Source organism: Acromyrmex echinatior, chromosome 17 (genome assembly GCF_024713525.1).
Source record: "Acromyrmex echinatior isolate Ae372 chromosome 17, ASM2471352v2, whole genome shotgun sequence".
Classification (NCBI taxonomy): Eukaryota; Metazoa; Arthropoda; class Insecta; order Hymenoptera; family Formicidae; genus Acromyrmex; species Acromyrmex echinatior.
The window spans coordinates 7,294,000-7,320,000 of record NC_141868.1 but is presented as its reverse complement, the minus strand read 5'-3'; the positions used below and the strand labels follow the sequence as shown (position 1 = coordinate 7,320,000).

General features: G+C 31.9%; 3 protein-coding genes and 3 long non-coding RNA genes across 9 annotated transcripts in view; 3 read left to right on the top strand and 3 right to left on the bottom strand.

The window, feature by feature from the left end:
- HDAC6 (histone deacetylase 6) overlaps positions 1 to 12,476 on the bottom strand; it is a 13,373-nt gene extending 897 nt beyond the window's left edge. Inside the window, exons 1-19 of one of the 3 annotated variants that reach the window (XM_011061750.2) lie at positions 12,153 to 12,476; positions 11,133 to 11,297; positions 7,796 to 8,218; positions 7,556 to 7,653; positions 5,897 to 6,070; positions 5,603 to 5,795; positions 5,450 to 5,509; positions 4,802 to 4,891; positions 4,594 to 4,700; positions 4,346 to 4,489; positions 3,814 to 3,920; positions 3,266 to 3,435; positions 2,663 to 3,003; positions 2,396 to 2,591; positions 2,124 to 2,253; positions 1,322 to 1,909; positions 1,079 to 1,242; positions 612 to 899; positions 1 to 487 (exon numbers count right to left, since the gene is read on the bottom strand). The exon at positions 1 to 487 is cut by the window's left edge and continues 897 nt beyond it. In XM_011061750.2, coding sequence (XP_011060052.1) covers positions 407 to 487; positions 612 to 899; positions 1,079 to 1,242; positions 1,322 to 1,909; positions 2,124 to 2,253; positions 2,396 to 2,591; positions 2,663 to 3,003; positions 3,266 to 3,435; positions 3,814 to 3,920; positions 4,346 to 4,489; positions 4,594 to 4,700; positions 4,802 to 4,891; positions 5,450 to 5,509; positions 5,603 to 5,795; positions 5,897 to 6,070; positions 7,556 to 7,653; positions 7,796 to 8,218; positions 11,133 to 11,297; positions 12,153 to 12,155 — 3,522 coding nt within the window. In that variant the 5' untranslated portion in view covers positions 12,156 to 12,476 and the 3' untranslated portion in view covers positions 1 to 406. The other 2 variants (XM_011061751.2, XM_011061753.2) reach the window with 2 other exon arrangements.
- LOC147906964 (uncharacterized) lies at positions 6,089 to 7,460 on the top strand. Its single transcript, XR_015547885.1, has 2 exons — positions 6,089 to 6,796; positions 6,889 to 7,460. It is a non-coding gene; the product is annotated as an uncharacterized LOC147906964 (long non-coding RNA).
- LOC147906963 (uncharacterized) lies at positions 8,554 to 8,902 on the bottom strand. Its single transcript, XR_015547884.1, has 2 exons — positions 8,755 to 8,902; positions 8,554 to 8,693 (listed from the first exon to the last, which is right to left on the bottom strand). It is a non-coding gene; the product is annotated as an uncharacterized LOC147906963 (long non-coding RNA).
- Positions 8,909 to 11,070, top strand: LOC147906962 (uncharacterized). Its single transcript, XR_015547883.1, has 2 exons — positions 8,909 to 10,764; positions 10,826 to 11,070. It is a non-coding gene; the product is annotated as an uncharacterized LOC147906962 (long non-coding RNA).
- Positions 12,477 to 15,108: 2,632 nt separating the features above from the next.
- On the top strand, positions 15,109 to 20,029 carry LOC105149382 (pentatricopeptide repeat-containing protein 1, mitochondrial). Its single transcript, XM_011061755.2, has 4 exons — positions 15,109 to 15,299; positions 16,012 to 17,237; positions 18,575 to 18,886; positions 19,283 to 20,029. The coding sequence occupies exons 1-4, from the start codon at positions 15,209 to 15,211 to the stop codon at positions 19,376 to 19,378; spliced, it is 1,725 nt and encodes a 574-aa protein (XP_011060057.2). The 5' UTR covers positions 15,109 to 15,208; the 3' UTR covers positions 19,379 to 20,029.
- Positions 19,379 to 25,987, bottom strand: vir (VIR_N domain-containing protein). 2 transcript variants are annotated; one of them, XM_087414938.1, is made up of 6 exons: positions 25,860 to 25,987; positions 25,294 to 25,731; positions 24,630 to 24,742; positions 24,168 to 24,534; positions 20,031 to 23,649; positions 19,379 to 19,855 (listed from the first exon to the last, which is right to left on the bottom strand). In XM_087414938.1, the coding sequence occupies exons 2-6, from the start codon at positions 25,345 to 25,347 to the stop codon at positions 19,563 to 19,565; spliced, it is 4,446 nt and encodes a 1,481-aa protein (XP_087271064.1). In that variant the 5' UTR covers positions 25,348 to 25,731; positions 25,860 to 25,987; the 3' UTR covers positions 19,379 to 19,562. The 2 variants fall into 2 exon arrangements, with proteins under 2 accessions (XP_087271064.1, XP_087271063.1); XM_087414937.1 differs by having other exon boundaries at positions 25,833 to 25,970.
- Between the last annotated feature and the right edge of the window lie 14 nt (positions 25,988 to 26,001).

Here is a 26,001-nt window from a genome sequence, read left to right as displayed (position 1 = left end):
ATTTAATTACTTACAAAAGAAACAAAGAAACAAAAATTCTCGGAAATCTTTTTTTATTTATTGAGACGCTGAACTTCTGTCGGGACACTATGTATAATTCTACAACTGAGTTAATACGAGGTATCTTTAGTTCAGTACAATTAATAATTTCTAGTGAGGCGTTAATAATAAATTATTTCAGTACATTATTAACACTTTTATAGTTTGATTATTTCCTCGAGCAGCCCTCGATACTATCCCTGATTTATATCTTTTCTTTCTTTTTTTTTCTAACATCAGTTTTTAATTTATAAAAACATTGCCATTTATCTGTATACAATACACGTTATTATATACTTCTAAAAATTGAAAACATATTTTTTATTATACTATTTAAAATATATTTCTTTAATTACTTAAGGTATGTTTATGCACTTTCGCTATAAGTCCAGGGAAGTTCTTCATTGAACTTGCTTTGATGAGCTGCGTTTCTTGCCGCATATAATCGCTAAAAATGCAGTATGCATTAAAGATTGTTGAAAAAAGATAAATTAGTACTATTTAGATTATTATAATATAAAAGTTAATTATCTTATCGAAGAAAAACGTTTTAATGTTAAGAAACTACTCACAGGATTATCGACATAGGCTTCGCAACCGTAGCACCAAACAGAAATATCGCTAAAGCTGAGCGTGATGGGATGTTCGAACTCTTCTGCGTGCTGCATCGCGTGCTGATTAATACTGCGGGCGCAGTGCACAGTATAGCACTGTAAGCAAATCCAATTTTCTGCGATACTGGCACATTCGGCACACGGTGTAGTTACGTCAATTCCACCTGGAGGAACCTCGTTGACTGTGAACAGATGTGGACAGTCCTGTAGGGGCACGATCGCGAACATTTCTCCTGCCGTCAGAGCCTACAGCAAAAAACACGTAATATTTTATTTATATATCTGCATTATACTAAAATAATAAGTATATATAATATATTTACACTTATTATATAATAACAATCAATTATTAATTATTTTATCAATAATCTCAAAGAAATTATTGATAAAAAAAATATTTTGTATCATAATAATAAAAATTTCACCTGCAGATTGTCAGAGAGATATTCCGATAGAGTTATGGGTCGTGTTCCGGATTGTGAAGATGCTGCTCCTTCATCATCGCGGTCCTCGTGTATGTCAGAATTTTCTTGTTGGCTGCCTCTTGATTGATGCGTCTCGTTCACACATTTTTGTATACTTTGTGACACTGCAAATCAAATATATTTCTCAGTTAAAACGCAATAATTACTTTTATTAAGATTAATTAAAATGAATTCGATGCGTACCATTCAGATTTTTCGCTTCGCTCTGCTTCAATTCAGGATTTCTTTTCGCTCCAACCGCTTCGTTTTTCTTCGCGTGTAATTCGAAATTTTTTATTTTAATATTCTCCACTTCGCACGTTAACTTCGAAATTTCCTCGTCCGTCACTAGATTCAAACAGTTCTTATCAATCGCCAGGTTCAAGTCTAGTTTTTCGCTCTCAATTCCCTCTAAGGCAATCTTTGGTTCCATAAATATTTGTTTCAATTTATCCGCATTTTTTCCTTGCTCTTCACGATTGTTAGGAATCGTCTTAAATTTGGAAAATAATCTCTCTTTTGGTAAGGACATTCCATACTGTAGGTTGGGCCAGAACTTTTTGTGAGTCTTCAGTACATTATTGATGGAATTGATCGCACTAGTGCAAGGAATGAGATTAAGATCCAACATCGGTAAAGGATCGCCCAGGAGTGCCTTTGTACACATAGTCATCGCGTGAGAGATGGAGTTGATGTTGTAACCTCCTTCGAGACTAAGAATTATACGACCATTGGCCAGGGATAAGAGCCAATGGGTTAAATGGCCATAGAGTTCTGGACTTACGAAACAACCTGACAAAAATAAAAAAAAATTAATTTATTGGGAATCAAATTTTTTTGCTATTAAAATATGTAAAAAAATTTTTTGATACGAATACATTTTATATCATTTATATTATATATAAATATATAGTGTTCCGTGAGGAAACCGACAAATTTTTATATGTTCCAAAGTATCTGAAGTAAATACAAATGATAATTGATTTTGATGTTAAAATAGATTTACCTCCAAGTGTATCACCAATGCAGGCATCAAATCCGGCCGAAATCAGGACTAGTTCTGGATTAAATTGATAAGCAATAGGCATTACAATTTGCTGGAAAGCTGCTATATATTCAGCATCCCCCATCCCTTTCTGTCAAATGTAATGAATGTAATCAATAATTTTCACAATAATTTATAGTCAATAATTTTAAATTATATGAAACTGTATATACTATTGTCAAACAATTGTTTGTGAAATATATATTTTAAATAAATATAATTATATTGCTTACTTTGTTCCACGGTATATTCACGTTGAATCCTTCGCCTGCATTTAAGCCAGTGCTTGTATAATTAGCAAGCTTGGAATTTGGAAAAAAATTACCATTATCATAACGATGAACAGAGATGTAAAGGATTTTTGGATCTTCTTCGAAAATAGATTGCGTTCCATTTCCATGGTGTACATCCCAATCTACTATCAGCACTCTATAATAAATGTATATTATATTTTTCTAATCTAAATTATTTTTAAAAAGCTACATTATTTAGTATTATACCTGTTTACATGGTAAAACTGTACAGCATACATTGCAGCCACGGCAACATTATTAAATATACAAAAACCACATGCGATGTCTTTTTCAGCATGGTGTCCAGGCGGCCTTACAATGGCTACTCCGGATTGGCACTCCCCATTCAAGACCGCGTCCACTACTTGTAAAAGAGAGCCAGCAGATATGCAGGCACTCGACCATGTTTCAAAATGAAGATAAACAGAATTGTAATCTGAGGCTTGCTTTTGCAATTCTTTGAGTTTTAAAGTTGATGTCCTTTTGATGTCATCGATATGGTCTATTGCATGAATCAAGGATAACTCTTCTATTGTTGCATTCCTTCCCTTCATTGTACAAAGAAATAAAAAATTGTATTTTAATTTTTCCTTTTAAAGATCTTTGTATAATTTATATATATATATATATATATATACATATACATATATATATATATATATATATATATATATATATATATATAGCTAGAATTTTCTCAATCAAATCAAGATTTTTTTTTTAAATAGACTATTTAACTTAAATAATCTAGATTACTAGATAAAATTAAATCCTTGTTTAATTATTATAATATTATATGTATTGTCATACTTGTAATAAATGACATCGCTGTAATAAGCCATGTTCCTCGTGATTCTTATAAATGCTGGAGATGCGATTTGGTTTTTCTGGATGAGAATTGTCAGAAATGTTGCAATGCTTCTGCATCTTTTCATCATAGACGATACATACTTTATGAGGTGCTTTATACAAATTTGTTACTGCAAAATAAATTAAATTTTTTATAATTAACAATTAAACGATAACCAATTTTTAAAATATTTTTTAAATTACTTTAAATCATATATTTTCTTTTGTACTATTAAAAATCTTTATTGAATAATCCATTCAAAATCATCTTTAACAACATATTCTTGTTGTTATTAAAATTATAAAAACAATTCTTACTTTAATAAAAAATATCCATTAAATATTACAATTAAATCAAATTTAATAACAAAACAAAATATTAGAAATAAAAAATATTGGCATAGAACTTTCACTACGTCCAATAAATAGCAAATGAAACATATATTGCGAGCTTTTCAATATTCCTATATATAATTTTTTGCAAATAAAGCAATTTTTTTAATACTTACATTGTATCAATTCGTTCAATTTTTTCTCCATGACCTCTAATGTTTCTTTGCTTTGTACAGGATAGCAATTTCGAGTGTCATACTTTTCTAATTTAACTTCACTGCCTCTAAAACAGGCAGGAAGGCAATTATAACATGTATTACTAATATTAATATGATTAATAATAACTAATTAAGGAATGATATATAATTTGCTCAAAATTCAATTTTTTTAAAATAAATTGTCTAAAAAAACTGAATTTGTTTCGTAAAATATTGGATATAACAAGAATACATAATATATATATTGGGTCATCTAAAAAGTATCCGCGGTACTTTGTCACTAGATATATGACCATCAACACACATCTAGTGACAAAAAACCGCGGATACTTTTTAGATGATCCAATATATAATAAAAATTTTTTAAATTACATTAATCAATCGTGTGTGTGTGTGTGTGTGTGTGTGTGTGTGTGTGTGTGTGTGTGTGTGTGTGTGTGTGTGTGTAGAGTACAAATAAATAAATTGAATAATGTTTGTAATTTCTTACTTAAACGTCATCGTAACTACATGTCGATTAGCAATCTCCTCTTTACTATGTGTTACACTATTAATACTGTGGGTATCTTGATATTGATAACACTTCCAGTATGGTTTATGTGAGTAGATTACATTTAAGATAGTATCACGTATACTAGAATAATAAAAGACTTCATAAAATAGATTGAAAGAAAAGATATTATTCTTAATGTTCTTAAGAAAAATATTATTTTTAATGTCAATATGCAGATTGTTTACCTTAATGATGGTAAATCAAGTGTTTGTAAAACAGGACATGGATCTCCTAATAACGTTTTTAAAGTCAATGCTGCACCTTCTGCTAATGATTTCAAGCAATAACCACCCTATTTATTACAACATTGCGTTTAATATTTAATCACTAAAGAAATTAAAATATATTTATACATATTTGTATTTATACATATTTGTAAATATATTGTTTTACCTCTAAAACCACAGCGACTTTTCCATTTGCCAGACTTAGCAACGACGATAGCAAATGTGAATAACATGCTGGAGTTATCAGCATTTCACCCTATATATTAATACATTACAAAATAGTAATATAAATATCATATATAATATTATTACCTCATTTTCTCTTTTTTTTTCTCTATTTTATTTTACTTTTCTCTTTATATATTCTTATAAATTAATCAAATTATAATTTATATTAGGTGTTGGAATTAATTCGTAGCGTTTTACAAAGTATTTATAAGTTTTAAAAGTACTTTCATTAATGTATTTTTTAATGCTCATGTGAAATAAATAACATTCTTTCATTAAAAAACGCTACGAATTAATTCCAACACCTAATATATAAAATATATGTAAGTACAAAAGAGATAAAATACTCGATCTATATAATTTCTATTAAATTTAGTTTATATTAAATAAAAACGCTATTAATATGAAAAAAAATACAGTATTTAGTAGCATGCATATCAATAGCACACAATAATAATAAATATTATTATAACCTTTTCATCGCCCAATGCGGAATCAAAACCAGCAGAAACAAGAACCAGGTCTGGGCAAAACTAGACAAAAAAATAAAAAAAAAGAATAGTAATAATAATATATTTAAATTTACCTCTGGACAACCCAGAGCCGCATCGTAACCCGCTGATACTATTATCAAATCCGGTTGAAACTATAATGTTAATACTTTACATTAAAAGATTAATTTTAAAAATTAAATCATTTTATATTATATACTAATAAATAAAGGCTACATGTAACGTACTTCGTAAGCCATTGGCAATAAAACTTGCTGGAAGATCGCGATGTAATCAGCATTGGTCATGCCGGTTTTATTTAAAGGTACATTAAAGTTGTAACCCTCTCCGAGTTCCTCTCCAATATAATGAAAATCAGATTCCCTTAAATTGGGCCAGAATTCGCCATGTTCATAACGATGTATCGAAAAGTAAACCACGCTGTAAAAACATTTTAAAACAGTTAATTTAATTAATTCAAAACAAATAAAGTAATTAATTTTAAAAAATAATACAAAATAATTTTTAAAAAAGAAGTGTACCGTGGATCATTGTAAAACATTTGTTGCGTTGCTTGTCCATGATGAACGTCCCAATCCACAATTAAAATCCTGTTTGCCAAACTAAAATTTAGAGCTTTCTCTACTGCCAGAGCTACATTGTTGAAAAAGCAATAACCGCAATATTCCGATTTCATTGCATGATGACCAGGTGGTCTGAAAAAATATTATTTATTAATTAATCTAACTAAATATTATATAATTATATTAACGTAAATTAAATTTTTAATTAATTCAGAACACATTTTTTAATTAAAGAAAAATAGACTACTAAAGATAAAATTAATCAAATTAAATATCAATATATTAGGTTGGTGCATATGAAATGTCGGATTTTCTTTACATATGAACGTTTGTCTCCCTGTTTTCATTATGCTTTTGTTTTTGGCATAACCTCGTTTATAGTCGTATTGTCCATTGCCAGAGTCACATTTCAACAAAGAAGATTTTCTCAAAAGTGTTCCATTTTGTTATTTGTTTTGAATTTCATAAGGATATGAATTCAACCGATATTCATGTAATTTTTTTATATGAGTATAAACTTGGCAATAATGCTGCACACAATATAAACCAGACATTTGGGGAGAATACTGTTCGAAATAAACGATCGAAAAGTGCAGCGTTGGTTTGAAAAATTTCGGTCTGGTGATTTTTCCCTACAAAATGAACCGCGTGGAAGATCTAAAACGTCTGTGAAAAATGATGCTGTGAAAGCATTGGTGGAAACGAATCTAACTGTATCTACAAGGGAACTTGCTACTAGAATGAAACATATTGACCATACAACGATATTGCGACACCTTTCTGAAATTGGCAAGGTGAAAAAAATGGATAAATGGATACCGCGAACTAACCGACCGAAATAAGCTGGATGGATTGAACGTATGCTCATCATTATTAACCCGATTTCATCGAGAGCTATTTTTCGATCGGATTATTATTTGTGATGAAAAATGGGTTTTTTACGACAATAGGAAAAGGTGTGCTTGGTAGCTTGATAGGAATGAGGCTTGTGCTCATATTCCAAGGCCATCACTTCAGCCACGGAAAATTTTAATAACAGTTTGATGGAATATGACTGGAGTAATTCATTCCTTCGAACTGGGGAGACAATTACAGCCGAAAAGTACTGCCAGTACATTGATGAAATGCATGAAAAATTGAAAATTATACGCCCATCACTTGTTAATCGGCATGGCCCAATACTTCTCCACGACAACGCTCGGCCGCATACGTCGTACAAAAACAATTGCGAAATTATAATAAATGAATTAAAATATGAAATTTTGCAGCACCCAGCTTATTCACCAGATCTTTCGCCAACCGACTTTCATTTTTTTAAACATTTAGAACAGTTTTTACGGGCTAAAATAGTATGAAAATGAAGACAGAAAATGAAGACTGAAAAATTCCATATCAGAGTTTATTGATTCTAAAGATCAGAATTTCTTTAAGACAGGCATCTATGCATTAAAATCTCGTTGGGAAAAGTGTATTGAAACAAATAGAGCATATTTTGATTAAATAAACAGCTTTTGAAAAAAGATATACAGTTTTATATATTCACTTAAAAATCCGACATTTCATACGCACCAACCTAATATTTATATTTTATGAAGATCGACATATATTAGGACTTACCTGATAATAGCCATGCCATTTTGTATCTCGCCTTTACAGATACTTTCTACTAAATTGATTGTTGAGCCCACAGCTAATAAAGATAATCTATATGTAGACTGAAAAAAATATATATAACAAATGTTGATAATTATTTAAATATAATGAAATACTTAAAAAATAGTATTCAATAAATAAGCTTGAGTATTATTTTTATCATTATTTTCCCTTAAAAAAATCGTGAAATTATTTTACACATACCGGGTGGATATAGACGCAATCGTACTTGGACGACAGCAACTCCAAATTCTCAGAATCCATAGAGTCGTCTGTTGCCTTCAAAATATCAATCTGTTTTTGACTATGCTTACTTAAAAGCTCATTCTCTGTGGCACGTCTCGGTTCAATAAGTTTACATCTCTGCACCAGGCCCAACTCCTCGCACCTTTGCAAAACTCGTGTAAATCTGGCTGGACACTCGGGATAATTGGAATCCCAGATGCACTCGTGCTCAGCCATGCTTCGATCGAATACAAGACCAGTCTCCTTGCGTATCATTTTGTATGCATCGATTGCTTTCTGATATATGTCTGGTACAAAATTGTTGTTGGATTTCTTGTCTGACAGCAGCTGTCGTTTTGCTGCCTCTTGCTTGGCAGCCAATAGTGCAGCTGATGGACGAGCCTGTCATATCAGAATGATCATCAGAATAATGTGTATTACATGGATTTTAAGACATGTTGAAATATATGCTTGTGAAAAAAACATTGTCTCACTGATTATGACAATGTATCATATATTCAAACATTTAGATTAGTACTTTTACAAGTTTAACAAATAATCTTAAAACTAACGTGGTTATAATATTAACACATATAAAAAATAAGAGCATAAAAAACCACAGCACAAGTTATAGTTTGTGATATTTAATTATTATTACATTCATTAAAACATTAAACGTTTCGGCCACAATCTGGCCATCTTCAGTAATTCAATAATATTCTTAAAACGCAGAGTTACATCTAGTTGACATTAAATTCAACAGTCGAGAGTTGTAATTAAATAAACATGTTCTTTTGTATGTGAAGATGCTTCATGCAGTAATGTTACACGGTCAATTGTCATATCAAGAAAAGTGTAGAACAAGAATTTCCTGATTCTAAATGAAATTATATATATTAAAATCTCCTAGTCAGAATATAAAGAAAAAGAATCATTACCTGTTTTACAGCAAAAAAACCAAACGATGAATCTCGAATATTTCTTTTACACAGTTAGAATTTTGTCGTGACATTATGTGTTGTTATTTGTCCTATCATATATTTTGCCACTATTTATATATCTGAGTCAAAATTTTTAGAAAGTTCTAGAATTATCTATTTTGATTACTAGAGCGGATAAAGGGAATACCACCGTAATTATGAGTCGTGATAGCTATAAAGAAAAAATGTATGAAATTCTTAATGATCATACTACATACGAGTCAATCAAAAAAGATCCCACGAAGAAAATAACTGTTGAAATTGGTAAATTATTAAAAAATTGGAAAAATAAGGGGTACATTGATTCTAATTTATATAAAAAATTGTACGTTTCGGACGGCGAACTTCCGAGATCTTACGGTTTGCCAAAAATTCACAAAGAAGGTCACCCTTTGAGATTGATTGTCAGTTGCATTAATAGTGCTTTTTATCCACTGGCGACTTTCTTAAAGGAAATCATTGACAATAATAATATAAATAATTTCAGTTTCGTTAAAAACAGCTTTGATTTAGTAAATAAACTCAATGGAAAAGCAATTGATACAAATTTTAGTATTATATCATTTGACGTGGTCTCCATGTACACGAATATTCCGACCGAATTAGTATCAAAAAGCATTGAACGCAGGTGGAATCTTATGGAGAATAAGACTTCGATTCCTTTACATGAATTTATCAAAGCTATTATGATTATAATTAATTCTACATTTTTTAGTTTTGATAATAAAATATTTAAACAGATTTTTGGCATGCCAATGGGTTCTCCTTTGTCCCCCATACTGGCGAACATTGTTTTACAAGATTTTGAACAAGAAATCATTTCCAAGAATAACATTATTTTATCGTTTTATTTTCGTTATGTGGACGATATTTTATTAGCTATACACAAAGAAAAAGTTGAAGGAGTTCTAGAATTGTTTAACTCATATCACGAAAGGCTTAAATTTACTATGGACTTTGGCGATGACGGCATACATTTCCTAGATGTTAAATTAATGAGACAGGAAGGAAATATCATCTTCGATATTTATAAAAAACCTACCAATTCTGGGAGATATCTGAATTATTTTTCGAATCATCCGTTAGAACATAAAAGGGGAGTTATTATTGGGCAATTTGATAGAATTCTATTCTTATCCCATCCTATATTTCATGAAAAAAACATCTCTGAATTCACACGTTTCTGAGTAATGGTTATCCTTTAAAGTTTATATTTTCTACAATAAATAATAGAATTAAAACGTTGGAACAAAGAACTAATTTAGATAAAAATCTTAAAGAAATTAATAATGAATGTGACTCTAAGGTTACTTCTAAAAAATTTTTCACGTTACCATATTTGGGCAAAGTTTCGGAAAAATTTAAAAAACTTTCACATATGTACGGTTTTAATATAGCTTATAAACCAATGAATAAATTAAATACATTTATTAAGACAGGAAAGGATGCTTTGCCTAAGGATGACCAATGCGGAGTAGTTTATAAAATTAATTGCTTAAACTGTGAATCTTCTTATGTTGGCCAAACCAAAAGGAAATTAAAAACTCGGATTAAAGAACATAAGGCTGATATAAGAAAATCTTCTTCCGAAATTTCTGTGGTCTCACGCCACCGTATGAATGAGATGCATGAATTAGATTGGGATAATATAAGAATTTTGGATAGAGAACAATCTTTAGCGAAAAGAAGAATTTCGGAAATGATACATATAAAAAAACAATCAAGTGGTATCAATAAGCAAAGTGACACGGAAGGTTTGCCTGAGGTTTATTTTCCTCTTCTAAAAAATAGGATGTCTCTTTCTGTTAATAAACAATTCTAGAACTTTCTAAAAATTTTGACTCAGATATATAAATAGTGGCAAAATATATGATAGGACAAATAACAACACATAATGTCACGACAAAATTCTAACTGTGTAAAAGAAATATTCGAGATTCATCGTTTGGTTTTTTTGCTGTAAAACAGGTAATGATTCTTTTTCTTTATATTCTGACTAGGAGATTTTAATATATATAATTTCATTTAGAATCAGGAAATTCTTGTTCTACACTTTTCTTGATATGACAATTGACCGTGTAACATTACTGCATGAAGCATCTTCACATACAAAAGAACATGTTTATTTAATTACAACTCTCGACTGTTGAATTTAATGTCAACTAGATGTAACTCTGCGTTTTAAGAATATTATTGAATTACTGAAGATGGCCAGATTGTGGCCGAAACGTTTAATGTTTTAATGAATGTAATAATAATTAAATATCACAAACTATAACTTGTGCTGTGGTTTTTTATGCTCTTATTTTTTATATGTGTTAACAAATAATATTTACATTTTTCGATTTCCCAGATTTCTTTGTTTTCTTTGCATTTGAAAGCATATTTGTTGCAGTTCTTTGGCACTTGGTGGAATTCTCAATCACTTTTATCAGTTCAATCTCACTGTCTGCTAGTTGTTTAGCAGCAGTAAACAGATCCAGGTTCACCGTGGACTCAGTCTGTAAAATTATTTTGTTAATATTTAATAATAAATGTAATATAATAACTGCGTTCGACAGAAAAAACAGTTTTACAACTATTATAAGATTCTTTAATATGATTGATTTCATTTAAATCCAAATGAAGAACTAAGGGCAAGATCAATTTAATTTTAATCTTGCTTCGACTAATCCATATATCTTTTTCTAAAAATTAGAAAAAATGAAGAGTAAGTTAAAACAATATTAAAATTAATCTATATTAGTAAAAACAATTTAAACTATGCAATATTACTATTGTTATATTGACAGTATTTGATAAAACATTTATTTTACAAATGTATGTTTACAACTGTTGATGTCATAAAAATTTTAAGGCTAAGACAAAGTTATAAGGAAAGAAATAAATTGTTTCAAGATCACAGTTTTTGTCTAAAAATGTTTTCTAAGATCTCTATCGTGCATCAATCAGATGATTGGAGCCTCTAGCCAGTGCAAGTTAATAAAAAAGTAATTCTAGCAAGATAAGATTAGCAGAATAGACCTGTTGTATTGTAACTGTTGTGAATAAATCTGGATTTTCTTCAGAATCGTTCTTTTCACATACAATATTAAAATCTATGACATAATGCGAGACTTGTTACAAAAAAAAACTATTGGTCGAGGTTACAGATGGTGAACAATCTGTCCTTCTATGGATATATAATGTGGTGTGTGTGTGTGTGTATGTGTGTGTGTGATGTGATGTGTGTGTGTGTGTGTGTGTAGGCATATCCTTCTTCGACATGTGTTATTACTTTGTTTTTGAGAGCCAGAGATAAGATAGTGATAAACGAGTATGCAGAAATTGCTGATGATAACAATAATAGCACTTACCATTTGCCCGAATTGAGAGGAATTACAATTAATGGATGTCGAAACAATACATTTTTAGACAAACGTTGACTCATCGGACAATACGGATTACATGTTTGATTTGACTTTCTCTTCTCGAAATTGAGTTAAAATAATCAAAAAACGAAACGCTTTAGATCCATTCGCGTTGATTTGTCTTTTTCCTATTTTTCTTGTTTACATCTGTTGATACTTTTGTATTTATTTCTGATTCTGACAGAAGACAGCGGCGTGTGTGGCCGACGTCAAGATGGTGTAACTGCAAGTGCAAGTCTGTTCGTATTTACACTTTGCACTATTGTCTTATATGTGTATATATATTGTGTGTGTGTGTATGTATGTATATATATATATATATATATATATATATTAGGTGTTGGAATTAATTCGTAGCGTTTTACAAAGTATTTATAAGTTTTAAAAGTACTTTCATTAATGTATTTTTTAATGCTCATGTGAAATAAATAACATTCTTTCATTAAAAAACGCTACGAATTAATTCCAACACCTAATATATATATATATATATATATATATATTACATACATACCTACTAAAGCTACGTTCCAACATCCTCTCCGAGGAAATTTTTGGAACATAGCCTAAAATAGGACGAATATGTAAATTAAATGAAAGAGAAAGAGAGAGAGAGAAAAGAGAAAGAGAAAAAATATATACAGCAAAAATAGTAACGTATAATGAATATAATAATATATATTATAATGATTTAATACGTGCAATTATAAAATTTTTTACCGAGGACAATAATAATAATTATTATTATTTATTATTATAATTGTCACTGATAAAAATTTTTCTCTGACTTTTTATACAAATTAGAACATTAATTTTTACATTACATCTTATTTTTTTTAGAATTTTTCATATATATAATAAATTTTAGAATATTCTAACCCATACGCACAGAATTTGCAGCAATATCGCAACAAAATCTCTGCAATATTGCTGCAATGTTGCAACAGTACGTGTTACCAACTTTTGCGCAACTTAGTGCTCCAAGGGAATAGAGAGCCTATAATCAGAATGGCGCCATATGAGAGATAACGTCATATTTTAGCGAAATTCTGCGAGAGAGAAAGAGATATACGGTCTCAATCTATCAACAGACTGTCAGTTTTAGAGTTAGGTGCAACAGCATTGAGTGACATAGATACATTGTATACATTGATAAAGGTACATTGATAAAAACAAAATTATTGAAATTATTTTAGAAATATTGGGTCATCTAAAAAGTATCCGCGATTTTTTGTCACTAGATGTGTTGACCATCAACACATCTAGTGACAAAAAACCGCGGATACTTTTTAGATGACCCAATATGATTGGATGTACAATACCGTTTTGTAACAATTCATTAAAAAAAGGATATGTTATGAAAATAATTCCGAAAGACACAGAATGCCGAATGAATTGGTTAAAAAGTATAAATGGCAAATATAAAAATTGGACATCGTCAAAAAATTCATCTGTATGTGAGATAAAGTAATTTATTCTTTATAAATAATGTATTTAAAATATTAAAATAAAAATGTAACATAAAATATACACAGATTAATTATAATATCTGAAGACACGGTAGTGTCTTGGCACTAAGTATATGTATAGTCATCACATTGGTTACGAATTTAATTCTTTCTCTTTTTGTAATCTTTTCAATTATCATTGCATTGTGAGTCTAAATCAAATAATATGATAATTACGATATTTAATATATAATATTTTATGAAATAAATATATATACATATATTGATGGTCAACACCATCTAGTGACAAAAACCATGGATATTTTTTAGATGACCCATATAATATTTTTCTAAATTTTTCTGATTTTTTTTATATTATTACAGATGCATTTTGTTCCTAAAATGTAGGAACAGAAAATGGATAATAAACTAGCGCATTTAATAGCGCAAATAATGTGCAATAAATAACGTTTTGTATAAAGTAATATGCAATATTACAAAATGTACAATATTGCAATAGTACAAAATAAATGAAATTTTATAATAAATAACTATGTAAAAGTTTTATTATTTTATATACAATATTTATTTATTATCATTTTTTAATTTGTCATAATTTTTGAGCATTTTTTAGCATGAATTCAGAATTTAGAAAATAATGCGTTTAAAAAACTGGAATGACTAAAACATGGCGAACCAATCACAAGTGATACCCGTATGGTGTCACTCTGATTGTAGGCTCTCTACAAGGGAAGACTTAGGTCCGTATTCAGAACACGCTTACAACGATGTAGCGCGCTAATGCTATAATTTATGTTACGTATACTATAGAATTTCAAAGATAAAAACGCGTTCTGAATACGGGCCTTAATTTATATAATTTTTGAAAAAAAAAACTTAATTTAAACTTATTCAGATTCCATCAAAAGATTTCATCAAAAATAATAAATAGAATTAAAAATCTTAAAAAATCTTAAATATTAATTCAGAATTAATTATGAAAAATTTTAGAAAATGATATTGGTTTGATTTTCTCATTATTTCTGAAAGTTAAGTGTTCAAAATCTGAGATTTTTCTAAAAAGTTATAAAATTAATAAAAAATTTAAAATAATTCCGAGAAAAAAATTTCATTATGGAATGTATAAAATTTGTAGGCTACAATTTAATGCCACGTCTGAAGTATATATAATTAATCTTGTATTTATTTCCAATAACATTTTAAATAGTACTTAATTAATGTATGTAACGTTCTAGTGTGTACTTGTACATTGATTTTCAGCTGAAAACATTTATCCTTACGTCTAATCAACGTAATAGCATGGAAAAGAACCATAAAATTATGAACATTATCTTACGAGATTTGATACACAAAAAACCGGGATAATCATTCTTAGATCAGATTCTTTCTGTTGCCATCAGTTGTCACGTTGTGTCATATATATATAATTTTATCTCGCTTAAAATTCAATACATTTCGTTCCAGTATTTTAAAAGTTGATGTTTAAATAAAGACGAGTTTTCTTTTTAATACGAATATTTTCATTTATGTGAAATGTTTTGTCAAAAACTTCGCGCATCAATCAAACTCAAAAACGTCATAGGTTATGTCAATGAGTTCAATCACTCAATCATATCAAAACAATGTACGTGTAAAAATGAACAAATAAGTATTCCGTATTTTATATCATATTCAAGTGTCTTTTTTTAAATTGGTTTTAGAAAATAAAATTTTACTTTTTACGTATCGCTGTGTTGATAGAAAAGTAATCAATAAAAAGTTAGCATTTTTTAGATAATGAATGGAAATCGATTCTAATAAAATTTTGTAAAAAAACCATACATTTGTCAACACGTTGCCTACATGAAAAAATGTCACAACTTTGATAAGTGACGAAATTTACACAATTGTAACACAAAGTGACAGTGTTCGAATTTTGAAAACTCGTGACATTATTTTAAAAAATATATTATAATTAAAAATATAACATAAAAAGGAAGTGAAATTATGCGTATTAATCGATTTAGTAGATTATTGCTCTTTATTTATAATTTTATATTTTATAATAATTTATTTCAGTACTCTTTGATGTTTATATAATGACGAGTTTTTTTTTAATCTGAATATTTCCGTTTATATAAAAAATGTTTGTCCTTTAAATTCACTTTTAATTAAAATTCAGAAAGAATTTGGTTCTACTGAAGTTCTACTGAAAAGTTGTTAACTTTGAGATGTGTTTCTACAAATTTTTCTATCAATGCAGCAATATACTGCAAAGAATTTAATACTAATTAACATTTATATTATATATTATTAAATTATTATACAAAAACAAATTTAATATATTTATTGTGCAGCCAAAAATGAGCAATTGCAGTATAAATTGCAATTTTTGGTCAGCAATTTTTGTACTGAAAAATTCCCGAGGAGCGCCAATGTCTTCGGAGACATCTCAGGCAGGAAATTTGAGCGAATTCCAATGGATGAGCGCGAGCAGGAAGAGGAGAAATTTCAAGATACAGAAGCGCGCGTTCCACGTCGATTGAAGCCTAGCTTGGGCCAGTACGCTAAAATGATCAAGTCACATATATCTAAGAATGATTTGAATTCCGCTTTACAGGTCCTCGACTTAATGAAAGAGAACCGAGACAAGCCCACGATGTACTTGTACAATCTCTTATTATATGGGTTAGCCAAACAAGGTGACGTAAAGCAATGCTTCAGTCTGTATAACAAGGCAAAGAAGTATGGATTGCAACCAAACGCGGCGACCTACACTAGTCTGTTTAACGCGTGTGCTTTATCTGATAACAGCGAAGTAGCTCTGGAGCATCTTAACAGGCTGCGAAAGTCTCTTTATGAGCGGCAGTTTTCGCTGAACGATGCGCATTATAATGTCATGGTAAAGGCGTACAGTTGGCACGGTCAGATCGTTAAGGCCTTTCAACTGGCGGACGAGATGAGAGACAGACGTATTCCTATCGGAGAGATCACTTACAACTCTTTGTTCCATGGGGCAATTTCTGACAAGGAGGCTGGCCTGCGACATGCTTTAATTGTGTGGCATTTAATGCGCATGAAAAATATCAAACCATCTTTGACTACTTATAATCTTCTCCTGAGAGCGATCAGGGACACGAATTTAGGAAATTTAAAGCCCGACGACGTTCTTCTCTCGGGATTCGATCAAACTAGGGTTTCGATGTTGGAAGGCGAGAAGCCAGATTTGTTGGCCTCTCCGCCTATGTTGAGCACACTTTTACCAATGGGAAAAGAACAGAACATTGTGCAACGTGATACCGATGTAACTGTACAGAATTCGGTAAACTTGAATGACGTATTGATCAAGAATCGTCTGATTTTATTCGGTGGTGTAGAAGGATTTCTAAGTCGAATGTCCAACGATGGTGTTACACCTAATATCAAAACTATTACGTTACTCCTGGATTTAATTCCAAACACGGTGCCCGCTGAGAATATACTCATCAAAACTGCAGAGGAGAAAAATATTGAACTGGACATCGACTTTTTCAATATGCTCATTAAAAGGCGCAGCATAAGATTCGATTATAAAGCCGCGAAAGTAAGTGTTATGGTAAATGCGGTCACTTGCATTAAACTGGATCATTACACTGAAGTATCTAATCTATGCAACGGCATAGTATAATCTATTTTGATAATGAAATGATACACGGGGATAGACAAAATAATATGAACATCATCTGAGAAATATATTATTGTTTTTATTAATGAGAAGTTGGTCTACCATTTGTCTTTAATACAGATTCTACACTGTTAAAAATTTTATGAAATTTAATATACTTTGAAGTTACACAATTTGTATTTAATTTCATGATTAAATTTAATGTATTTTTCATGAAAAAATTTATGAAATTTAAAGTATTTTTTATAAAATTTTATGAAAAATACACTAAATTTCATAAATTTAATGTACATATTTATTACATTTAAGTAACTACTGTAACTTAATTTTTAGTTAAATTATTCGTTCTTTTAATTTCACAATCACGAGCTTCATTTACACATAAAGGAAGTATTTTTAACAGTATCCTTTATTGAAGGAGAATTATACATGGCTTGAATAGTGCTGTAATGTAATATTGTACCATTCATCTCTAGCAAAACATCTTCTAATTGCTTAAAAGATATATTGAAGAAATTGGTTTTTCATTCTGTTCTTGACAATTATAAATGAAATTTAAATTAGATAATTGGCCAGAAAAGAAAGAATTGAAGAAAAATTCTTGAGAACAGAGGGCAATTTCGGAAAATACAGTGAAAAGAAAATTTTTTCTTTTAATATTATTTATACAATATAAGCAAATGAAAAAATCGAATGACTATAAATATGGTATATATACAAGTATATATATATATATATATATATATATATATATATATATATATAGTATATATAGTATATATAGTAATTTTTAGATTGAATTATTTAAGCATTGAAGATCTAGCTTTGACCGTTACGGCTATTATTACTTCTACTTCTTATTGTTGAATTTTCAAATGTACGGTTCAGTAAAAATTCTTATTGTTCAAATGAAAGAAATTCTACTAAAAGAATTTAAACCGTTTTTTCCGTTAGTAACTTGCCAATCTCTTATTAATAAAATAAGGAATGAAACATATGATTTATTTCCCAGGTGTTCATATTATTTTGTCTGTATATTCTGATAAATAACGCGAATATCATTAGGAATTTAATTGTTTAATATATATATATATATATATATATATATATATATATATATATGTGTGTGTGTTTTCATATTTAATTTTGCGAATTTTATGTACAGCAGTTTTTAGTATTCGAGCGTATTGCAAGTAACCAAATTCGCTATTATATTTTTGATTATTTCAATGTCATGTTGCGATTTAATAACTTAGGAGGTGATAAGCATAGCGGAGAAGAAGGGGCTTTCTCCAAACGTAATGACATTCGGGGTTTTGGCACTTGGTTGTCAAGAACTTATGCAGGCTCAAGAATTTCTGGAAGGAATAGAAGTTTTTGGCTATAAACCCAATTCTGTAATCATAGGTACTCTCATTGATACGGCTTGTCATAAAAAAAACTTTGGATATTTGTTGTTTATGATGAGATATATGATGGAGAACAGAACGAGACCTACTGCGCAGACCATCGAAATCATAAAGAAATTTTCGGAAGAATTATTGAAGATTGAGAAACCAAAAGCGACGGTATGTTAATGAAATTTGTCACAACTATTGTTAGTATTAATCTTTTTCTTAACTCTTGATCAATTAAAAAAATATGTACATTTCTAAAGTTCTTTGCAGTATTTTAAGATTCTTATTAGCATAATTATTAAATTAATGATCAAATGATTAAATTGATGATTTAATTTGTGATATTATTTCAGCTTTAGTTTATGATTATGTTTTAAATCCGATAGTAATGGCGCGCAGTTTACATAATTGGAAAATGTATTTAAAATTTACCTCGATCTATTTAATTCTTTCTTATTTGATTTATTCATATAGCGCGGTCTAATTTAATTTATTGAATACATTATACACTCAAAAATTTGATATAAATATATAAAATATATATCATATATAAAATATTTTTTCCAGAGCAAGTACAGATATCGAAAATGGAAGCGTTTGGAAAACAATATTGAGAAATTCAAAAAGCAGTATCCCAAATGGCAAAAGTTGATAAAAGAATAATTCATTACAAAATGAAATATTATTTCTGCAAAATACAGCCTTTCAAGAAAAAAATTATATATTGTTATTGGCATAATTAGTATTTTGTAAATATACATATATGTGTGTGTATATATATATATGTATGTATATATATATATATATATATATATACACGAAACGAAAGATAGTAGATAGTAATAAATCAGCGAAGATACGTGGGACGAATTTCTTGTGTCCAAGGTCGACTCCTGGTACTGCTGCTAATAGCACGCGATGGGCACGTTCCGCGGATGTTGAGTTTATTGTATCCGGTAGGACCGGTTGGCTGAGCTCCGCAGGTTTCCAGCGCTACAAACTCGTCCACGTGAAGAGACGGTGGCCTGGAAGTGTTGGGCGGCCTCGATCGGAAGGGATCGGATCCTCTACCTACTCCTCCACCTACTGGACCTCCTCGTAGGGAATTGGTGAACTGTGTCCGACCTCGTACTGGTGTTACTAAAGAATTATCATTAAAAAAATCATAAATCGTCGAACACACTAATAATTGAACATAAAAAAATAGATGAGGTTGATAAAAAATTGTTCACTTTTTCTTTTTGATTTCTTAATATTTTTCGATATGAAGAATTAAATTTCTAAAGACCGTCTAATAAATCTTTAATAATCTTACCGAATGGCTGTTTCGACTTTGCCATTGGAGAAATCTGTTTTTCCGCTCTACTACTTTCTTGTTCTTCATCCTGAGGTTTTGATTGCAGAGGTTGAGTGGTGTCATCAGGAGGTATTTTAGAACACAAGTTTTGCGCCTCCGCTAATAGATTGAAGTCAGCGGGTAGTAATTCAGTGGCAAGTGCCAACAAGTCCACTGTATCTTCAGTTTGTGTTTGATTGGTCGTGAAAGAAAATTTCTTGGATCGGGTTGGGCTATTAGTTGTACAAAGACACCTTTGCGAGAACTGGTTCAATAATGCTTCCGGGGTGGGCAGCAGAGGCTCTAACATCTCCGGGATAGGTTCTTTCTCTTCTTTCTCTTCGGCAGCTTTCAAAATTTCCTTCAGCTCTTCCGCGCGCTTCAATTTCTCTAAGGGATGATCTGTCTTCTCCCAAGAGATCAAGAATGCCAATTGCTGTGCGCGCAAATGCAAAGTCCTCGCTTCCGATTCGGAGGCGATTAGGTTCTCCAAGAAAGTTACGGTCAGTTCTACAGTGGAGTTTGTTTCGGGGTTTTCCAAGCTCAATACATGATCCAGTAACGCGCGCAAGGCGCAGGGATTGTTCTCCAGGCAGCTCTTTACATGATACAGACCGTAATTGTGATTGCTGAGAGACAAGAGAATGGTCAACGTATTTTCTATCACATCTAATTGGAACTTTGTGCTGATCGCCAGGATATCGATTAGAACCGCGAGTATAGATAAAAGAGGTTCCTTGCTGGGCACCGAGTGCGTCAGTTTCTTTTCCAAAGGTTCGTTATCCTCTTGTACTAGACTGAGATTGTAGTTGCATAGAGTTTCGAAGGTACTGAGGATTTCATATTGTACGTTGACGTCGCTGCTACTTTTCAAAGTGGAGCACATCATCTCGATAACCGGCGGATATTTTTGATCGGATTTTACTTGCGCTCTGGACGCCGGACTGGTCAATGTTAACAAAGTAGCCTTCATAGGTGCATGCCTAGCCAGGTCATTGATTAGAGCGAGAATAGGAACGTTGTTCTCTAAAGGAATGGCTGCTAGAATACCATCTAAAAGACATCTTCCAACCAAAAGAGCTGTCGGCGCTGCCAGGTCGCTTAATTGTTTGCATACTGTTGATAAAAGAAGTAAGACGTCTCCATTCCAACTCGTGCAAAGTAACCGAAGCGTTTCAGTGAGATTCGTGGCTTGAGCTTGAAGATGTGCTGACCAGAGCTTTCTTAGGCCCAGAATTCTTGTTGCGTCTTCAGTGATGGTCTCTTTCGATGTTAAGACAGGTGGTAGTAGGCGAGTTAGCAGCTTCAAACCTGGCACGAAGTTGCAAGGACGGAGGGAGATCATCTTCAGAACCTCACCTAGCATCTGAGTCCATAAAGATTTCGCTACGTTGCCAGAACCGTCGGAATCGACAGCTTGCGTAAAGACTAGGAGCGTTCCTACGATTTCTTCGGACAAAGTCTGAACCATTAGATTAGACGGGATGGCTTCGATCAAGGAATAGACTCCGAGCAGCGGAACGACGGCCGTGAGATCTTTAAAGTCTGTTGCCATGCACTTGACGAGTCTCTCGAGCAATGCTCTGGTCAGCTTCACGCAAGGAAGCAACAAAGCGATTAACGCCATGCCTCTGCGACCAGTTAGAGCAGCACGATGAAGAAACGGTTGTTCATAGAATTCAGACACGTTTGCCATTACGGCAACCAGAGCGGTGAGGCCGTCAGCGGCGAATAATTGAGTCAGAGCATTCCTGTATTTGAGTTCAATGTACGGCTCTAAAGGGTCAACGTCATTATTTGATGGGAAGATAAGATAATGCAGGATTCTACAGGCGGTAATTAACTGGCCTGGAAGCGATGCAGCCTTCTCGGCGCTTTTCCTGATAATCGTCACCAATAGGGAGACGTCGCAGTAATCCCAATGAGAAGTTTGGGCCGCGACTGTCAGATATGATGTCACGTCCCTGAGAATGACATGCTCGCGAGCTTTGTCCAGTATTAATTCCGCACGGTTCTGGAAGATCTCTACCCTGTCGGAGTAACGGACAACCGCAGAGATCACCTCGGCGGCAAACTCGCAGAGATTAGAATCCGACAAGAAAGGAATCAGAATATCTAAGAAGTCGCTCAGGGGCAAAACCGTAAGAATAGCACGCAAACCATCTGGAAAAATGAGGAAAGAATGCAATCTCTTCAAGATCGTCCAATCGGAAGTCTGTTTCAAGCGAATCAGGCACTGTGCAACCTGGAGACGCCACGCTAGGATGCGCCCAGCGCCTGGTAGCTCGTACCTTAGAGCTTTTAATATCAGTTGAACTACTTCGATCTCTTTCAATAAGTAGAAGAGGCCTTCCTTTGTATTGGAGAGATGCAAGAGGAAGCGGCGAATTAATTTAATCATTTGCAAATTGCAATTAGGGGAAGATAACGCCAGTAGAAGGTGATGAGCCAATTTATGGTGTTCGAAATAAGCTACCAGATGAGCACGGGGGTTGCGAGTATGTTCTCGTTCGAATTCCATCTGGGCACCAGCTGGCAATTGGCGTTTAGGTTGCGCCATCAACGTTGGGGCGTACACATAAGCATTCATCAGCTCTGCTAAGCCGAATTCGTCGAAATTCTTAATCTCTTCTAGATATTCGTACACATGGACTTTACGGAAGAGCGAACTAAGGGCGTATTTGAGCCTAGCTAGCTTAGCTGTGTCTAGCATCGTTAATGCATTTCTATATAAGTTGTTCCTTAGAAATTCCTGCACGATTATCGGGCTGATCAATGCAGCATCGAGGGCTCTTAGAGCGGAAAGTTTCACTGGTAACGCCACGTTTTCGCGCATACAAAGGGACAGTAATTTATACGGGGTTTGAACTTTCAACAGAATTTCTGGACCTTTCGATAATCGACAAAGAGCTTCTGCTAAACGAACTCCCACTTTCACGTGTCGTACTTTGTATGCTGGTTGTGGTTGGGCCCTAGCGAGCTCCATATCTAAGCCAGCATTGACAATATCAGTCAAATCATTGATATCGTTTATGTCGGAGTCAAATGGACTTAGTATGGCGCACAAAGTCTCGCAGTTGTGAACGAATGTTTCTTTTTCTTGACCGGATGCATTGTGGAAATGCGAGACTGATTTGGAGAGGGATTGTAAAATCTCTCTAATCTTCAATAAGGTCTCGTGGTTCACATGAATGTCTTCCAAATCTCCCAGCTTCTCTAGACTTAACAAATCAGGTGGCACCATTGCATATATTTCATCGATTTGTGATGCTTCACACTCGAACTCGGCAGTAGACGGAACATCATCGGTCATTATGTCCTCGTCCGATAATATCGGCTCAAAGGGTTCACCAGTTTCCGGTTCGCCAGTTTCCTGTTGCTCTGCTTCTTCTTCTTCAGCGGAGATGGACTCCGGACTTAGAGAGATCAGGGATTCAGTAGGCGGAGACAAAGGTCGCTTTGGTTTTTCGCCTGCGTTGGACGTCTCATCTTCCCATTGTCTCGATTCTGTCTTTCCCGTGTCGGATGTGGTCGTCCTGGATGGTTCCACTACTTGGATCGGTTGTGGTGATGGAGTTGCCGTCACGCATGTTTCTTGCTGCAATGTAATTATGTGTTCAAACTCGAGTGAAAATAGTGAAGAGTATTGATAGAAAAATGACAAGAATAAAAAATTAGCATTAGAACATTTTAACTGAAACTATCCCATAATTATCAAATTAATATGCATAAATGATTTATTAAGATCGTAATGTGAATACATAACAAGAATATAAAAGCCTATGTGAATTGTATATAATATAGATATAATTCACATTAAATTATTTAAAGTGTTAAAGACCCAGCTTCTACCATTATAGGCTTTTATATTTTTGGTGGTTTTTTGTGCTCTTCTTTTTATACATTTGGAATTAATATAACCACATTCGTTTTTATGATGTATTTTATATTTTTATTTGTTGTGTATTCAAATTAATATGCTATTCAGATCAAATTGAATTACAAATATTGAAATAAAAAAAAACATTTAAAATATGCAACATTTTATTTTCTAAACATCCTTTAGATACTTTTATTTGGATTAAAAAAAAATGATATTATGTCAAATTTTCTTACCGATAAATTCGTTTGATGTTGATTCTCGTAATACCATTCGGGTTGCTGTTCAGAAGAAATTTGCACAGCATTTTCAGGATTTTCTTCTATGGAGCTAACGCAAGCAGTAGAGCCAGCTGCTGAACTAATGACTTCCTGGGGATTGTTCAGTGATTTGGTCAGAGTACCGTACACTGCAAGCGTAATAGTGGTATACCATCCTCTCAGTACCAATCCATCCGTTGGTATCTGTTTTCGTTCGCATTCTAATTGGATATGGATATTCTGTTTATATTCTAAACCACCTAAAAACTCGAAGGTGGAAGCTCCAGGTTTGCTGAGATCATTCACGAAAAACTCGATCTCGAATTGTGAAGGATTGGTTGCTCTAAAAGAATGAAGTCTCTTGTATTTCTCAAAAGTTCAAACGTTGATTAATTGAGAAAAAACTGCTATTTTTAATGCCGAGAGTAAATTGATTACCCAAGTCGTACTCCTCCTGGAAAGTCTGCCTGTACTCTGGCACCTAATGGAATGATTCTTACTTCACTAATATAAACAGGTTTGGGAAATTGCACTAAGTCCAAATTCAATTCCTAAAACCATAATTTCTACATAAACATCATGTCATCCAATGTATCATAAAAATTAAAAGAAAAAGAAAACTGGGATTATATGTAGAATAAGGGATTTTTATTAAAATATAAAATTTTGTTGTAAGCAAAGTTTAATTTTTTAAATATTATTTACATTCAAATTTAATATAAACAATCTTAGAAAAGAGATAAACTTTTTTAAGAATTTACTAACATTTTTTATTTGCAATGCATCATATATAAATAATATAACAAATTGATGATAAATATACTTTTCTATAATAATTATAATCTTAACATAGTTTGATAATAAAAGAGACAGTTATATATTTATGAGAAAATTATACTTTCCGGTTATAAGCAATTATAACCTCAAAAATGTAATCTTCAAATATGTGCATAATACAGTAAAGTGTATTAAAAAATAAAATCCCTTTTTCTATCAATTTTTATTTCGATTTATGTGTCACTGATGTAAATTTTAACAAAATTGCTAATAAACAGCTTTTCCTCAGGTTTAATTAATCGTTATTAAATGCATGTAAACAAACCTCTGAAATGTCGTGGGAAAACGTATCGAAGAACAACAATTCGATGTTATCCATGTCTCATGCCACTGAGTAAATATTCTCGGATAACATAATATCTTAAATATTAACTTTTGATAATAAATTGTACTTTTATTCTATTTTTCATTTTATCTGTTAATCTTGTACTCTGCACTCTCCTTTATTTGATTATATACACGTCAAAAGTAGTACATTCTATATGACAAACGTTTTCTTGCGTGTCGTATTTTGTAATACGTATTAATAATATGTGTTTGTTGTATAATAAATATTATACAATACAATGCAATAGATTATACATTCCGAAATGACAACATCAGATGGCATCAGTGAACATCAGACTGTAGGGAACTACGTTATCAATATCTCACTAGCGCAGCGAGTGTAGAAAGCCTAGGGATTTGGTAGGTTGCGAATTGCCTACAAGCAGCGTCAGAGACAAAATAAGATTAGATAGATTATGGCGCTCATCCTGTACGGTCATATTTATTTGAGCTCGAGTAATAAAGATTTATAGTTACCAGTTACAAGGAAGTGTCGATCATTACCTCTTATATCACATCACACGACAAGCATGGGGTTGTCTTGAGAATTTGATTCATCAAATTCTCGAGTCACTTATTCCCACAATTTGCGTTCTGAAAACAACTGTTTGCATGTCTTACAGCTGTAGGGAGCGTCTCGTTCAAC